This window comes from Myodes glareolus, chromosome 15, assembly GCF_982192425.1.
Source record: "Myodes glareolus chromosome 15, mMyoGla1.1, whole genome shotgun sequence".
Classification (NCBI taxonomy): domain Eukaryota; kingdom Metazoa; phylum Chordata; class Mammalia; order Rodentia; family Cricetidae; genus Myodes; species Myodes glareolus.
Window position 1 is genome coordinate 16,481,450 of NC_142040.1, and position 18,260 is coordinate 16,499,709.

The window sequence follows — 18,260 nt, forward strand, 5'->3', positions numbered from 1 at the left end:
TGTATTCCCCATTTTTCCCTTCAGAAAAAAAGACTCTTTAATCTTGTCCTTTGTTAAGCATTTTTCCTGACCATGGTCAGGTTAGTAACAACTTGTTACTAACCCTGCTAAATGATGACAAGCATCCATAAGATCCATTCCAATAGAATTATGAAAATACCAACCCAAACTCTTGAAATGTGGGTACCATATTCTCTTGGATGCTTACCATTGAATAGGAGTAATAGCATCTTGAAAAGACCCTTAGAAATCTTAGTTAATGACCATGTCCTGGAAAACCTAGCCATAACATTTGCTATCTATTCTCTGTGGAATGGGAAAGTGCAAAGTTTATCTCTAGTCCTTGCTAGAACAGTCTGTGAAGTTAGACCATCTCGACCAGAAGCCTTGAAACTTCTGGAAACAGAACTTTGAGGAAACTGCAACAGAGGTATTTTGAGAGACTGTAGTACCTGCACCACCTATTTTTATTGGTTCCATGTTCCTTTGCTCTGAAAACCGACAAGCATTTAAAGGTAACATACGTATCTGCATTAACACAAGTTAGGATTGTGTATTGTACACAAACCACCAAAGATGACTTTTTTTAAACAGGTAAAATATGCATCACCTTTCATAGTTTTTCTAGTTATTTTTATGTCTATACTTACAATTTTCAGGAAGTCTTTCCCTCTCAAACTTGATCATCTTTAACCTGAATAAAAACCAAAGATTTACATTTTCTGTGAAAATAAAAGCAAAACCTTTTCCCCAAAGCAATATATTTTTGGACTTGCATTTTAAAGTTAACACATTCCCAAAGTTTCTAGGTTGTTTTAATTCAGCAGTTCCTTCCATAGTCCAATATCTCTCAGCATCTATTGTTTTCTATTCATTAGCATTCAAAACTTCAAAGTCAACAAAACACCATATAGGATCCAGACTGTGTTTTCTATCTTTATGTGGCTTTTTCTTTTTATATTATTTTATTCTATCTTTTAATAAATATCTTATAATTTACTTTTAAAATAATTTTTCAGTGACTTTCTATACCCATTTTCTTTTCTTTTTAAGCCTACATACATTTTTAAATACACTGTAACCTGTTTGGGGGTCTTTTAAGTATGGATCAGTCTTAACTGAGTACTTGAAACATTTGTCTCACTCTGTTTATTAAACCACACACAGAGTCTAAAAGTGCTATGTCAGAAACCATATGGCTCAGCTTAGCAAATGCCACTAGTACATGGTGCTGGTGGCTGGCTCCAGCCCACAGACAGCAAGTGGTAGTCAAACCTCTATGACTCTATGTTTTGAAGATTTTTGTAAACTTTCTCAGGCCAGATACTGGGTACCATAAGTAGTAGGCTTTTTCTTTGGGCTGCCGATTCAAAAAGAAAAGTAAATTAAAGAAAAAAAACAGGGAGGACTTCTTATTAATTATGAAACTTTGACCAATAGCTTAGGCTTATTAAAATTGCCCCATTTCTATTTATCTATGTGTGTGTTGCCACATGTCTCGTGACTTTTATCTCTCCTCCTGGTTGCCTTGCTCCCCCTATTCTGGCTAGTGACATTGCCTTTCTTCTTGCCATAACTCTCATTGTCCAACAGTCTTGACTATACATCTAGCCTAGCTATTGGGCACTCAAATTTTTATTAAACCACACACAATGACATATCTTTACACAGTGTAATCAAATCACTCCCAAAACATACATGCAAACACACACAAATGCACTTAAAGAAAAAGTTTTAAAAACTCACATTACTTTTTCTGTTGTCTAAAACTATCATGGAGATTAGTGTAAATCATTGTATGGTTTCTATTTTGCATGGCTTTACATGCTGTGTAGTAATAATATAGCAAAGGTAAATCCCTCTAGCCACCCTAACTTTAGAAACTCATGAATGAGATTAGGAAGCGATCATCATTTACACTTATTATACTTTACATGAAATGAGCTTTAGCTATTAACTCTAATTTGCTTCTCATCAAAGGCAAACTATTTAGAAACTAAAACCTCTCTGTCAGTTAGAATTTTAATGAATTAAGATGAAATGAGACAGTGTTAATTGGCAGTTATTGCTGCAGGATAGATTTGAGATCTTGTAAGAAAAACCAATTTGTCTCTACTAGGGCTAATTTGTTTGACTTAATACTAAGGATGCACCAAATATTTCCCCAAACTAATCATATTTATTTTCAGAATTGTGGAATGGTTTAAGTCTGTTGGTCTTTCAAAGATTCTCAATTCTATTTGAAATTGATCTAATTTTTTAAAATAAAATACTGACTTAAGCCACATTTGTGTTACTGAAAGTTGTGCACATAAACTCAAAAGAGTAGCATTATTCAGACATTGTATCAAGATGTTTACATTTTCCAACATCCACTCATTTATGTCAATACCTCTCCCCTTTTGTTCTTTCTGCCTCAGATATAAATGAATGTGAAGCCGAGCCTTGCAGAAACGGTGGAATATGTACAGACCTTGTTGCTAACTATTCCTGCGAATGCCCAGGAGAATATATGGGAAGAAATTGTCAACATAGTAAGTGTTATGATGTAACTACATTTATGCATACACCTGCTTTCACTTGTTAAGTCTGCATTTCCAGTGGAATATGGACCTTAATCATTATCATCTGCCTTGAGAATGCATGATTGATTGAAGTGACTCATTGCATATGTGTTCTTATTGATGCACATATTCTCTGGGGGTGTTATTCAATCCAGAGACATATGGCTACGAATTGTTTAAATTTGTTCTTATCCTGGAATATTTTGCTTTCTCTATTGATAGTGAATGATAGCTTGGCTGGGTATAGTAGTCTGGGTTTGCATCCATGGTCTCTTTGTTTCTGCAGTACCTCTATCCAGGACCTTCTGGCTTTCATGGTTTCCATAGAGAAGTCCGGTGTAAGTCTGATAGGTTTACCTTTATTAGTTATGTGACCTTTTTCCTTTGCGTCTCTTAATATTCTTTCTTTCATCTGTATGTTTTGTGTTTTGATTATTATATGGCAAGGGGATTTTTTTTTTTGATCAAGTCTATTCGGTGTTCTGTATGCTTCTTGAACCTTCATAGGAATATCATTCTTTAGGTTGGGAAAGTTTTCTTCTATAATTTTGTTGAATATATTTTCTGGGCCTTTGATCTGCAGTTCTTCTCCTTCTTCAATCCCTATTATTCTTAGATTTGGTTTTTTTATTGTGTCCCAAATATCTTGAATATTTTGTGATGAGAATTTGTTGGATTTGCTGTTTTCTTTGATCAGAGCATTTATTTTCTCTATGGTATCTTCAGACTCTGAGATTCGTTCCTCCATCTCTTGTATCCTATTGGTTATGCTTGATTCTGTAGTCTCTGTTCGTTTACCTAGATTTTCCATATCCAGCCGGCCCTCGTTTTGTGTTTTCTTCATTGCCTCCATTTCAGTTTTCAATTCTTGAACTGTTTCCATTACCTGTTTGATTGTTTTTTCTTGGTTTCCCAGTGTATCATTCATGGATTTACTCATTTCTTCGAACTTTTTGTTATACTTCTCATCCATTTCTTTACTTATTTCTTCAATCTTTTTGTTGTACTTCTCATCCAGTTCTTTAAGGGAGTAATTCATATCCTGTTTTAGGGACTCTATTGCTTTCATAATGGCACTTTTTTCCACTTCTTCTGAATTAAGAGGTTCAAGTCCTTCTATTGTAGGGTCGTTGGGATCTGGTGTTTTCATGTTGTTTTTTAGATTGTTGGAGGAGTTCTTGCCTTGGCGTCTGCCCATCTCTTCCTTCAAATGCTCTCTATTGAATCTTCTGGTACCGGGTCAGGTTCCCTTGTTGGGCAGGGTCTTCACTGATAGAAGGCCTACCTTTCCTCAGGCAGTCTATTGAAACACAGGAACTCCCTCCTGCCCGGTTGCACTCACAGCCCAGGTCCAGCGTGCAAGGGAACTGCTCTGGGGAAATCTTGTGGCCCCAGGGGGAAAGGAGGAAGAGAGGAAGGTGTACCTGGATGAAGGCTGGGATGGGATTCGGGAGAGCTCCACAGGGTGGAGCCACCACTGCAGGGTGACCAGGAAGTCCTTGCATCTTATTTTTATGTTTGGTGTATAAATATAAGATTATCAACTAGAAAATCATTTACTTTAAAGTTTGGATAAATTATGACTTATTCAAATATTGAGAGTGAACTCTTCTTGGAATTGATGGATCATGTCTGTAATCCTAAAATTCAGGATGTGAAGTCAAAATTCCTGAAAAGTGAAGGTTACCTGATCTACACAGTAAATTCTGGGCATGCCAGGATTGTATAGTAAAATTTCTTCTATTACCTGTTTCCCCCAGCAAAAGGCAACATTCTACATTTAACATGAAAATTGCCTATCAGGTATCAGAATTTCGATCAGTATCCTTAAAAATATTATTAGTCGCTGTTTATTATCATATATATTTATATGTGGGTTAAGGCAAAATAAATAATTTCAGTTTAAATTTTTTATATAGTACATACAACACACTTACATTAAAATGTATTATTTTCCATTTATTTATTGCAAGATATGATTAAAGTTCATTATTCTTTATTCTTAATGAAACCACTTTTGATTGGCATGAATATCATTTAGGTGTCCCTGTATTTATTAAAGTATCACAAAATTCCTCTAATTAAAGTCTTTGTGTAGTTTCCCTTGATTATTTTAAATGACAAGCTCAAGAGCTCAGGAGGCCAATTTCATAAACAGCCTAGAGAGAAATGATGGCATTCTGCAATGATAAATGCATCCTTATGAGAGCAGATACGTTTTGTCATGTGTGTTTAACTGGATGTGATACTTAAGCTGAAATAATGCAATGGAAATGGAAAGGGTATTAGTTAACTAATCTAAAAATAACTGGTCTTGATTTTATTTGTTGAGTTTTGTAGCACACAATAACCATATGCATTTCTTTCCTGAGCATTTATATAGGACATAATTAAATTTCAGGAATGACACTAAAATGCATTTTCATCACTACGCTACTTATGGATAAAATAGTTACCCACAGAGCTCTCATAATGCATAACTCCAGAACATAATGTTGAAAAAGAATTGAGACTCATATGATTTGGGGGGATGGGGTCAAAACCAAAACCAAACTCTTCTGTAGGAAATAAGGTGATGCTTCAGAATGCCAAACTGCTCTAGCTAGCAGATGAGCAAAATAGTGTAGGTGCCTCTATAAACCTTTGTTCTAAGAATTCTGCCTATGATTGTGGCAAAACATACTATATGTGAACAAATTTTGAAAATTTAGAACTAGGTTTATTTGCCTTCATTTTCAAAGGCTACAATTGGAACCTTCACTAACAAATGCATTACCCAGATACATATAATATCTACTTTTTGCCTCTACATACCAGAGTATTTGTCTTTTTGCTACTAGTGTGTATGAACAGATATCTTTCTATTAACACCAGTTTACTCAGTTCAAAAGTGGTCAAACATTTTATACATACATGTGGAATGTATGTTATACCTTTGAAATTTGATTGGTAATCTTGAGATAATTTTCAATGACAGCAGTCATATCATAATGTCAATTTTAATTTAAGTTCACAGTGCGTGTCAAACTCTCCTTTACATAATTTAGAAACCAACTTCTTTAATCCTCTCAGCAACGTTTGAAATAGGTTCTGTCTATTTCCAGCTCCACTTTATGGAGAAAATGAAGCTAGAGATTAATTAAGTAGCTTCCTTAGGTATTGCATAGATAGTAAACTACAGTTTGGCCTGTATCCCTGCCATCTGCAGCTGCATAACCTGCAACCCTGCATATAATGTTCCTGCCATTTATAGGACAAAGGAATGAGTTTCTTACACCACACAGTTTCAAGCACTTACCTTAGAGAGTGACCTTAAGTTGTCCAGGCAATACTGGAGGAAAGAACACAGACTTTGCATTAAATAGAACTGGAATTCAAATTTTCTTTTCTGCTATTCCTTTCAATATACGACTGAGTTAATTGCTCATCTTAAGCTTCAGATTCCTCATCTACAAATGGATTTCTAATAATGGACAGTGTATTAGCCTCATATATCTAATATTTTGCAAGATATCTATATTAAAACCATAAACAATGTCACAAGAATTTTTACTTATTAAGAATGGTATTATTAGTATTATTAATGAACTCTCATGGTATCTTTAAATATCTATGTAATTTTATTTAATTTATTTTTTTTACATACTCAACTTACCCATGCTCAATAACTGCTTATATGTGATTGAGAACAATGAGTGTGGAAGACAGCAATAATGCCTCAGATGATTCAAATTTTAAGGAGCACGAGGTGAGAAAATACTGAGGCATCCCTATTTTATAAGGATAAATACTATTAAACCAACTAAAACAACTCCAGGAGACAGCAGTTACTATCTTTTCCCTTTTTAAAAAATAAAGTCAACCATGAACCCTTAGTTATTCATTTATGTTAATGTATTTCTGGCTATTTTAGGATATCAATGTTCTTTTTCAAATACCTTAGTGATAAGGAAACATAAGCAATATATGTGAAGTAAATAATGTGATATTTTCTTACAAGATAAAGATGGATATATATTATAACTTATACTATATAGCACTTAAGAAATCCACCAGTAAAATAATCCTGGCAGACAAAGGCCAGTGACCTCACACATATGTTAATCATAAGAGACTGATCTATGGAAGTGAGAATAGTGTATTTATAGTTAGGATGTGATATTGTGGGGGAGCTGGAGGGAGGTAACAAGTTATGGATAGAAAAAATAAGTTCTGGGGAGAAGTTAGGTTTTAGATTGACTAGAGATAGCGATATGTAATATTTCAAATAACTAGATGATATTAATGTTTTTACCTAGAAAAATAACAGTTATATGAAGAGATACATGTAACTTGATTTGGACATTATATAACAAATGTATGCATTAAAACATATCACACTTTGTTAATATATAATTTTGTTTTTAATCTACTATTTACATTGTTTTATCAAAAATTATTGAAACAACTTGTATCTTATATTGGAGAAATTTTATAATTTTCTTTTGGTTTTGTTTTATGCCATCAGACATCACCATTTCCATTGATTTCTCTGTAAATGACATAAATTAATTCTTCCTAATGGTGGAATAAAATGTAATTGTGTATAGACACTGTACTTTCTCCTCCCACTCTTGAGTTGATAGGTAAATAGGCTGCTTCCATGATTTGACTATGAGAATACAAGAGTGTTGCAATGTGGCTGTGCCTGTGGCCCTGCAGTATGCTCACTTAATTCTCCTTAGGAGTATACCCAAGGAGTAGTTTGGCTGCATCGTGTGGTAATTCTACTTTTACTAACCTGAAGAACCCAATAATGACTGCACCACTAACCCTGTGTATACAATTTCCTTTCCCATGGGTCCTCATCAGCATTTGTTGTCAATGGTTTTCTTAATGATAACTGCTAAGGCGAAAGTGAACTGGAAACTAGTAATATTAGAACGAGTTTAGGAAGAGGAGAGTTACCAATAACAGTAGAGAGATAATGGAGAGTAATGGATAGTAAATTAATAGATGTATAGTACATGTGTATGGAAAATTCCATAATGAAGTGTTTTATCTGTACAATTAATATATGTTTATAAGATGAGTGGATAAACAAATAGACAAATAATAGGCATATCTTTATGTAGGAGCCTGCTCCTACAAAGTCATCTAGGGTTCCTGGAGTGGAGAGCCATTAAGGACAAAGGAGAGGCAAATGAAAGAAACTGAGACAAAAGATATAGGATAGAATTGGGAGGTCTGTCCAGCAGCCTGTTGGTTAAATCAAGCAGACAAACAGCCCAGAGTTTATTTTAGAACTTGCTTATATACAAAAGCAGGACAAACTGTGCCACAGACGGCCAGTCAGTATCTAATCACAGGCCATCCCTGTGCTTAAATGAACAGCCTCCTCTCCAACATGTGCTTGATGCTTGAAAGCAACCTTACTTTCTATTTTGATATTCCTGAGGTTTGATGTCAGAAGTATACTTTCGGCTAGATAGTGTTCTTTTCTCATGAGCAAAATGCTCTTTCCCATGGGCTAAATCAGAAGTCTCCCATAACTTTCAAGGTTATTGGAAAAAGCAGAGCAGGGAAGCTTGAACTCAAATGACTTATAAGTCAGAATGGAGTCCAGATGAAACTGAGTCACACAAAGGCTCCCACATTTTCAAAATAAGTTGTATATAAAATAAGGTTTTTAAAAATTATCAGTATGGAAAAACATTAAATATGAATAAAAGCAAATAAATTAGATTACATTCAAATCTGTGATTAAACAGAACAGAGACAAATGTTTTTTGAAGCATTCTTGGCATGACTACATAGATATGAGGTTTTATAACATCTGTGAATAAATTAATTTGTTCTCTACTTACATCCAGCTACTTTCCTTCTGAGACCAGGGAGCAACAAAAGTCAGAATGAAATCAATTTCAACTGTCATGCATTACACAGATTAATGGTGTGAGAAAGAATAATATAGTCTCTGATTATAAAAACTGACAAGTGTCATGGAATCAAACAAGAGAAACTATGACAAAAGCATTGCACAATAAACATTTTAGATGAGACCAGAAGAAAGTAGTTTTTACCTAAGCAAAAGGAGAGAGGACATTGGAAATGAGAAATTCACAAAAAAAGACATAAGAACAATTGTTACCTTTTTATTAGCATAGCGATTGATTATGGAATAGACTAGTGTCGCAGTGAGACAACACCCATCCTGATCTTACCTGCAATGAAATAACAAGCCATGAAACTCAAAGATGCTATACCAACATCTACATCACAGACCTGGGCAAAGGTCTGTGTCACATGGTACCTACCATATGAATACAGGAAGTTTTTGTACAAATAAAAATGGATTTTGTCTTTTATTGCAGATCCATTCTTCCCCCTTCAACTCCATCAAGAATAGGCTTTCCCATACTGTTTTAATGGCTCCTAGGCATGCAGGATAGATTCCTTTGAGAGAGCAAAGTGTGCCATGACTAGGGTTCACACTGTGAGTTACCATTTCCTCCCATACCATGTTGCAGAATGCGGAACACAATGACCTAGGCCCTGAACAGGGCCAAGCACCAGTCCCTTGGCCAACAGCAGATCAGACCCACATCTTACAGAAGTGGGAATATACCAAGTGTAAGACAGTTGAAATTATAGGCAGAATGGCTGAGAAGTGAGGCCAGTATATTACCAGACATAGTCCTGTATGCAGAGCTTCCACAATGCTGCCATAAGACATGCTCTCTCATAAATCTCCTATTCTACAAAAGGTATTGTTTAGGGAGAAGAGCATACTGGTCCTTAGAATGATAGTGAAGTAAAAGAGAAAGAAATATAAACAACTGGCTCACATAGACCTTTCTAGAACTCCTGAAATACCTCTAACAAATTGAATCACATTCTCATTTCTTTGTAGTTTAATACTGGGTTGTAAATGATGAATGAAATACCATACAATAACTTCGAATTTTAATTTATGACAATATTCCTCTATTGTTACACTGTAAATGTCTTGGATTTTCAATTTGGCCTTTTACTTACCTTTCTTAGATTAAAAATACGAATTGTTTCAGTAATCATCTGGACTTGTGGCATGTGAAACTATCAAAGAACTTAAAGCATATGTAGTACCATAAGTGAAAAAATTGCAAAAGAAAATCATTAGAAAAGAAGTTGTTCCAAGTCTCGAACCTGGGGCCCGGTTAAAATAGAACGTTTGTGACAGATTTTAGCTACCAAACACTGACATTGCACATTAACCTCTACACATAATGGGAAGACATTTTTTTTTACACATTGGTCAAATTTAGGTTCTGATGATCATTGTGAGCCTGAAAGAGTTCATTCATAATGAGAAAATTAGATCAAGATCCACAATGATCTCCTGTGCTATCAAGACCATCAGCAGCAGGGGTGCATGCCTTTCTCAGACAGAGAAAGGTTATAGATGGGCCCTCAATAACTGCAATAACCCAAATGATAGAGCTATTTTCAGAGCTCTCACAGATTTCAAATAGGTGCAATAAATTTTACTGGCAACCTGGAGCTTAATTTAACAGTGACAGAAGCAGCATGCATGATTCCTACCCAAGGTTTTCAGTGGTACCAAGGCCATGTGTGCAATTCTACATCAGGGCTTTCTGCATCTGCTGAGAGATGCCGCCAAAATGAACTTCTTTCTATTTGGGCATGTAGAATTTGCCAGTGTAATTAGGACATCTGAAGAAAGTAGGGCTGCTTGTTATAAAGATGTGGGCTGTCCCCTGGAAACTCTTAGATGATAAAATTCAGATATGGAAACTAGAGCTCCCTATTTGGATTGCAACTACACTTTCAACTGGGAGGGATGTGCCTTTCATTTCCAAATAAACTAATTAAAGTTCTTGATCTGTATAGCACAGTTTTAAATAAAATCAGAACACATCATGCACAGTACACTTCAGGGATATATTAACTGCATGGCAATCAATCATATGCAAAAAATAAAATGAAGTGAAAATAAGAGCTAAGTACATTTGCTGTGGAGTAGAAATGTTATTTAACCCTAGAGAAAATGTTGTTGTAAATGTATTTTTATTTGTTTACTGGTTTTTAAGTTTAAAAGAAGTTAAGTTGCAGATGATAGATTTCAGTCAAGACCTCTTAGAAAGCTAAATACTATTAATATACTTCTACAATCATGTTAATTAAAACTCAGCTATTAATAAATAATTAAAAACAGAGAAGACTGGATAGCATTGCTAAGAGAGGAAGTGTGTGTGTGTCTGTGTGCATTCATGTGTGCGTGTGTGTAAAATCACAATGAAAAAGTAATTTAAGGTTGGATGTGGACCCATGTGCCCAACACCTCAGCACGAAGGAGGTAGAAACAAGAAGCTCAATAGATCATGGCTACTTTTGGTTGTGCACACCATGGATTCAAGTTCACCCTAGGCAAAATGACATCTCATTTCAAAACTCAAAATAAAAACAAAATAATCATCAGAAAAAATGAAAGAAGAATCAAGTAAGAAAGAACAAGGAATATCATTTTGTAAAGAGTTTGTCAATAAAATAGAGCCTTAGGAAAGAACTTCTACATTAAAGTCTCAAGACATTAATGATCCTTGTGTAACTGCAGCAGTAGGTGGAGAAACATGCCGGACTGAGTGCATAGACTGCACAGGTGTAAGTCAGAGATAATAATTGCAGAGACGATCCCAGGTTATGGGGCATATTAATCTGAGCATGTAACTCAAAAGAGACATTAAAGCAGCCAAGGTTGTAAAAATACATTTCATAATACTTACCTGGATAGCCTTATTTGGTCAAAAATATGTTTTCTTTTTAGAACTCTAGAGAAACAGACACATAAAATATCCAACATGAAAGTGACTTGAACTTGAGCACAGTTCTATAAAAAGAGCGAGAAGTGCAAAGTCAGTAAGGGCAATAGTAAACTTCAAGGAAAACTGGGGTAGGCCAGAAAATAAACTGTTCTGACAAGAGAAATGGAGAGAACCAGAGTCGTATAAGGAAGTACATAAATGCATGGCACTATTAACCAACCACAAAATACCCAGCATGGAAAATGCAGTTCTAAACTCAGAAAAAATCCGAAGATTGCTATATTGCCTCCATCAAAGGAAAATTTATTTTACATGTTCTTACACTCAAACAAACACAGATATTGGTGAACATCTATTAAATGATGACTTAAATATAAATATTACTTCTTATTTACTAAATAGTAACTTAATAATGTCATCTCCTTTTTGAATAGACTTATTCCTGTATTCTAGGATAACTAATAGTCTTCCTTTCATTTTTCAATTGTATTTTTGAGATTATAAAATAGTAACATTTATTCCTAGCCTTTCTTTTCTTCAAATTCATATGCCCTTACCTGCTCTCCTATAAATTCATGTCCCTTTTTATTCACTAATTGTTATTGCAAGAATATATGTATTTGTATATGTACATTTATTCCTACAATCTGCTGTAGCATGAAAGAATGTTTCCTGGGTAGACACAACACATGCCTGTTCTCAGATAGGAATCCCACAACTTACCAAAGTACAGATATCACCAAAGTCCAATGCAAGGGACAGTTCACAAACACTGGGAACCAATAACATGCTAAATAGTCGGCAGTCAACTCAATAGGTTGAAGAGCATACCTCCAAGTAACCAGTTTGTCTACATTCCCTCCATGCTCTTAACTGCTGTCTGTTTCTTCCGGACAGATGATCTGCTCTCAAAGTTTGCTTTGCCCCTTGCCTTATATTAGTCTTTATGTATTGCTTACTGTGGAAGAGAGAGACTGAGCGATTCTTGTCAGTTTCAGGGACTTGCTGAAGCCCTTTTGACTTGTTTGCCTTTCTGCTTAAGGATCTTAAGTTTCTGTCTCTGAGGAAACTGGAGCAAAAAATGTGCTCAGTCCACATAGTTTTATTTGTGTGCATATTTTCAAGACTGAGCAAATCAATTGGTTTTTCCTAATGGGAGACCACCTCTCCCACTCTCGGCTTTACTCAGACGTCTGTACTTCTTTATGTAGAGTTGGAGTCTACGGGCTTTTCCCTGTCCAGTTTGGCACCAATTGGTGTCATCCTTGTTCAGCACAGTCGTGTGACTTTATGGAAAAAGGTTTTAGTTTAGCAGAACATGGATACACGCACTATTAACTGCATTATTGGTCCCATTCTTTTAAACATTTTCTACCAAGTATTTAATCCAGGCAGAGGGCCTCGAGGTATGAATGAACAAAGGAGCTTGAACAAAACTCCATATATTGAACTTTCAAAAGTTGTCCAATTAGAGCAATATATCTTGTGCTGGAGATTAAACCGATAGCCTTGTGATTGCTGGGCAAGGTCTTCTCTAGTAAACTAAGTCTCTAATCCCAAGGATATAGAAAATGACCACTAGAATATTAGCACAATCTTTGACGAGCAGTAGCAGAGATACCACACATTTTCATATCACATTATATTTGATTTAAATATCTAGCAATGTAAGGAATATTTTACCTTAATATAAATTTTATCAAACCAATTATTAGGTCTTTTAATAATGTTTTAGTAAGTATTTATATATAACACATTTTAAAGCATTTTGTGTTTTCTTGTATTTTATTCTATTCATTCAAGGACATTGTTCTGAAAAAATATCTATCAATACCACTAGCTAATAACGGGTGATATCTATGTAATATCTTTGTGATAGCAAGGACTTTAAACCCGGAATTCATGGTTTCTCTGTAACCAAATATGTTTCTTCTGTATAATATGAATGAAGCTTTTGGAGTTAAAACTTGTCACTGAGGATTTTCATTGAATGTCATTGTCAGTCAATTTCTGTTCTCTTTAATGAGTTTTGTTTTCTATCACTATGCATAACATACCTTAGGGGAAAAAAGAATAAGATATTTATTAACCACAGCGCAGGTTTAGAAAGTTCTAATGTGTAGAAAGATGAAATCATCTATTAACTCTTAGATGTAAAAGGTAATGGGAAGCCAACTGAAGACTACCCATGACATGCCTTCACGGCCACCATTCCTGATCTGTTGGAATCTCTTAATCAATTATACATTTAGAAGTTAATAGTAATTGATATTTGACTACCAGTGTCTTTTGCACAGGTGCTGCATAATACCCCACTGGTGTCTGAGTTCATAAAAAAAATAAAAAAACATGTCAGTGGTTCAGAATCATCACCTCAAAAATAAGTAGATGTGGACTCACACCAGAGAAGAAAAGAAGTACATTTGTACATGATTTTTTTAAAGTTTATTTTATTCATGAATGTGTTGCCTCCCTGTGTGCCATGTGCGAAGGAAGTCAGAAGAACTGGAGGTACAAATGAATATGAGTCACCATGTGAAGACTGAGAATTGAACTCAGTTCCTCTACAAGAGGAACAGCTCAGTGCTCTTTCTCACTGAGCTGTCTCCCAGCATCTGTATCTGATTTTTATCAAATTGTGTATTACTTTTAAAGCCTTAAATTAGGACTAAATGCAATTGTTTTTAAAAGGTAGCTCCTTTTTAAATATTAGATTCAGTTACACCTAGACATGTTTAATGCAGTGTGGCTCCCAAAAACTATAGTTCTAACAATTGCTTAGACTTTCTTTAACGATGTTAATTAAATGGATACAGGTATAAAGTATAAGGAATTGTCTGTCTAACAACTCAGGATTTTTCAAAGACTCTAACAACACAGTTACGTTACAGGCTGAGACAAATATCAAAATACATAATACATGATCTTTGATACCAAGACATATGTATATTGTAGTCATGACCTTCGTTTGTCTTCTCTGGTTTGTGCAAAGAGAACTATCCTATTTACCTGGATAAAAAGAGGAACATCTTCAAATTATATATAAACCCAAACTGATAAACTGCTTATATTTACATTATACCCCTCTGTTTCTCTATTATCAGTTCTATATCAAATATGCTGCCAGAAATTTTTGTTCTTGTATTCTTATTCTATTGCTTTTGCTACAAAAATGATGAGTTCCATTTATTGAAATTTCTCCAGTATGACAATATTTGTACTTAAAATGCTTCCTTTAAATAAAGGTTCAGTAGGTCAGCAAGTTGTGCATGAAGACCTCACTAGCAACATAAAATGACAGTCAGGATTTTTTGTATCTGAGAAAAAAATAATTCATAGGTGTTTTTATCTCCTTTTCTTAGCATGGGAAGTGCTATCTTTTGAGACTTATTTCATTTTTAGAGCAGTTTGACAAAGTTCCTTGTGCATGCTCCTTTGAGTTTATTAATTATGCAAAATTATAAATATTGACATGAAACTATTATTAATTGTATCACTATAGTGGTTGGTATAGTCATAAAAAGGTAAATGTTCTATGTCCTGCAAGTAAAAAAACATAATATTTAATCTTAAAATAGTTTTAAGAAATATGCTAATTTTTATACTGAAATTAATATGGCAACTGGAGAGGGGACAATTTAGTCTAAGACCCTAAATGTAACTGGTTGAAAATCTCTCACGTACTTTAAAAGGAAGGGTAATGTCCTCAGAAACCTATTAAAATTTTCTTTATTTTTTATCATTAAAATTAAGGAATACCAGGAAAATACTTAGAAACATAAAATCTTATGTTAATTTCCTCCCCATTATAAATGGAATCCATTCAAACCCTCTACATGAAGCATTTCGCCAAAGGCCATGCACAGACTGCCCTTTAATTGTTTCCAGTGCCTTCCTTGTCTTGGTGTGCCAAATCTTTCCTCTGATCTCAACTTCCCAGGAAAAGACATTTATAGACATTTTTTTTCATTGTATTTACTGCCTCCCCTCTACATCAATTAAAATACATGCATTGTATTTTACATTGAATAAGGTATATTTGGGAAATTATGTTGGTAATTAATGTTCCTTTGACTTTAGTATTTACAAGCAGAGACACAAAGAGGGGACTCACACACACACACACACACACACACAAATACACACATACAGAGAAGGGGCTCACAAACACACACACACACATACAAAGGAGACCCACAAACACACATACGGGGGGGGTGGAAGGGAGGGAGAAAGAGAAGAAAACATTGTCTACTAAATTCTTGAAAATGAGAAACAGAAAGTAATATATTTAAATGTATGAACAGAAAACTATTTAATCTAAATTAAACTGAAGTTTTAAAAAGAAAAATTGGAATATTTTTCTTGTTCGTCTTACACTTTTTAGCAACATAAAAATGAAAGACTGCCACTGTTTTACACTCTACTTTCCACTTCTCTACTCTCAAAATTATAATTATAGAGTTTTTGAAATCTCACTGGCAAACAAGCCAAGGAATGTCGCCACAAGGCTGCTTTTATTAAAGGATGAAAAGATTTTTCTTTTTTACTATTCCGCTTTAACCACACAGTACAAGATAGTTTCAAAAATAGTGTTTCAGTAAGTAAATTTTGCTGTTCATTAGCCATGCTTATGAAATTCAAGGATAAAAATTCACTTTCTAAATGACGAAGGTTGGAGGTAACTATAATTAACTGAATAATTTTACTCCTATTACTATAAACATCATTAAGTGTGGATGATGAACCTGAGTCCACGTGATTGTGACGACAGTAGACAGTGGGAGTGTGAGGAATGCCCTATTCCTGACACACATATTTAACTAGCAGTTTTCCATTGTTATTATGATTGCTATATAAATAAAAAAGACTACTGAAAAGACAGGGTTAAAAACAAACCCCCAAGTTAAGCCTCAAAGCACATGATAAATAATGGTAATGATATGAAATTATGGGTGAGTTTTCATCTTGCTAGCAGGACACCTACAGTCTGATGTCCTGTTCCACGTGGTAACACTGCTAACACTTACCTCCACAATTGATGCCGTGCCACTCTGTTACAAAACGCAACGTTCTGTATCATAATGGACTTTCCTTAGTGAAGAAATATAAAAATGGTCCCTATATAAACAGCAAGAGAGGAAATATATAAAGAGGTAGAAATCCTTGAGGTAGCTTTTTCACAATCCACCTCAGTTATGCATCTTTAGATATGAAATGACACCAACTTTAAACTTGATTCCACTAAGCTATGTCCTGCAATATAATCACTCTCCACCTTACTGAAATAAGAAATTATACCTGAGAATTATGCAAAGAGGCAAAACACATATGTGCACACACACATGCATGTTTCAGTTTGTGAGGACTTGTGTGTTACATGGTATGCGGAACTAAAAAGTCAATTTGTTGGTCCTTGTCTTCAACATCATTTAAGACCTTTTTAATTATTCACTCGTGCACATGCCAAGCTTGCTAACTCATAAGTTTTCAGGAATTCTCCTGTTTCTAACACACATCATGTTAGAGGAGCACTGGGGGGGTGGTGGTTACAGACTAAGACTGAAATCATGGGATTTTAACTCTTGTCCTCATTCTTGTATAGAAAGTGCTTATTAACCGACCTATATTTCTTTCCTAACTCCCCCTTATATATGTGTGTTCATGTGTGTGTGTGTATACACACATATGCATGTGTATATATATATGTGTGTGTGTGTGTGTGTGTGTGTGTGTGTGTGTGTGTGTGTGTGTGTGTATTGCCACATATGTAAAGATCAGAGATCAACTTAGTAATAATTATCGCCTTCATGTTGTGGGTTCAGGGGATCAAACTCTGGTTTTTAGATTTGGTTGAAAGCTTCATTACCAACTGAGTCATTTCACTATGTCCCCAGTCTCAAGGTCGAATGATATGTGATCTGGGTCAAACCTTAATCTTCAGTCTATGGCAGAAACAGCAGAAACAGAGATTACAAAATAAATAAACCTGTAATCTCATTTATAAATATGAATTTCATAGATAGATGGACAATCTTCCAGATTATTATTTCTATAGATTTCTTCACTCTATTTAAATGATACTAAAATTACAACACTTATCATGACTCAATAATAACACATAGTTTTGGAGGGGAGCAGGTAAGATGTATAGTATGTTCATCTAGAGGAAATCAGCATGTCTAGATAGTACTTCTTCTAATTGTGGAAATGAAGAAAAGTACATATATAAAAGAATGAGACTGAGGTTAAAATGTATCCATAGCATTGTTGAGAATGATGAAAATGGAGATTCCATCAGTTATTTGAGCCTTAATAGAAAGATTCAGTTATGTGTTTGAGTACCTCTTACTGCCAGTCGCTGTGAGTGATGAAGAAAATATACCAGTCATTCTATCAGGAGAGAACCAAATACAAAAAAAAAATGAATGTCATAAAACAAGTATAATATTACATTAAATTCAGATATACATTTATTAGTGGATATAAAAAATATGTGCAGAAAGAACTTATAAGTTATTTTTTAAAGTTGCAGTATGGACTTCGATTTTTTTTATACCAGGATTGATAACAATTAATTGAGATTGGGAGAAGAATGTGATTAGTAAAAATGATAGACAGTGATTAAAAAACTATTTCAGATACTTTTTTTGGTAAAATTTATTCTAAAGTATCTAGTATGGCATTGCTAAAAGGTAAATAGTAAGCATCTAATAAGTTGACCCCCACTTTCTGAATGTTTAATATTCATCAAAAATTATTGATTTTGGAGTCTGAAGTAGTGAAACTTTCAGAGAATTTCCTTAGCACATAAAAATTGTTATTAATGAAAGTGAGCCATGTGAGAAAGACTTGGCAGATGCACAGCCATGGGGTCTTGAGCTGTGATGAA

General features: G+C 34.6%; 1 protein-coding gene across 2 annotated transcripts in view; it reads left to right on the plus strand.

Moving 5' to 3' along the window:
- The window catches only part of Edil3 (EGF like and discoidin domains 3), a 445,087-nt gene that overhangs the window by 238,359 nt on the left and 188,468 nt on the right, over positions 1–18,260 (plus strand). For both annotated transcript variants that reach the window (XM_048455865.3, XM_048455864.3), the window contains one exon: positions 2,421–2,534. In XM_048455865.3, the coding sequence (XP_048311822.1) occupies positions 2,421–2,534 (114 nt within the window). The remainder of the gene's footprint in view (positions 1–2,420; positions 2,535–18,260) is intronic.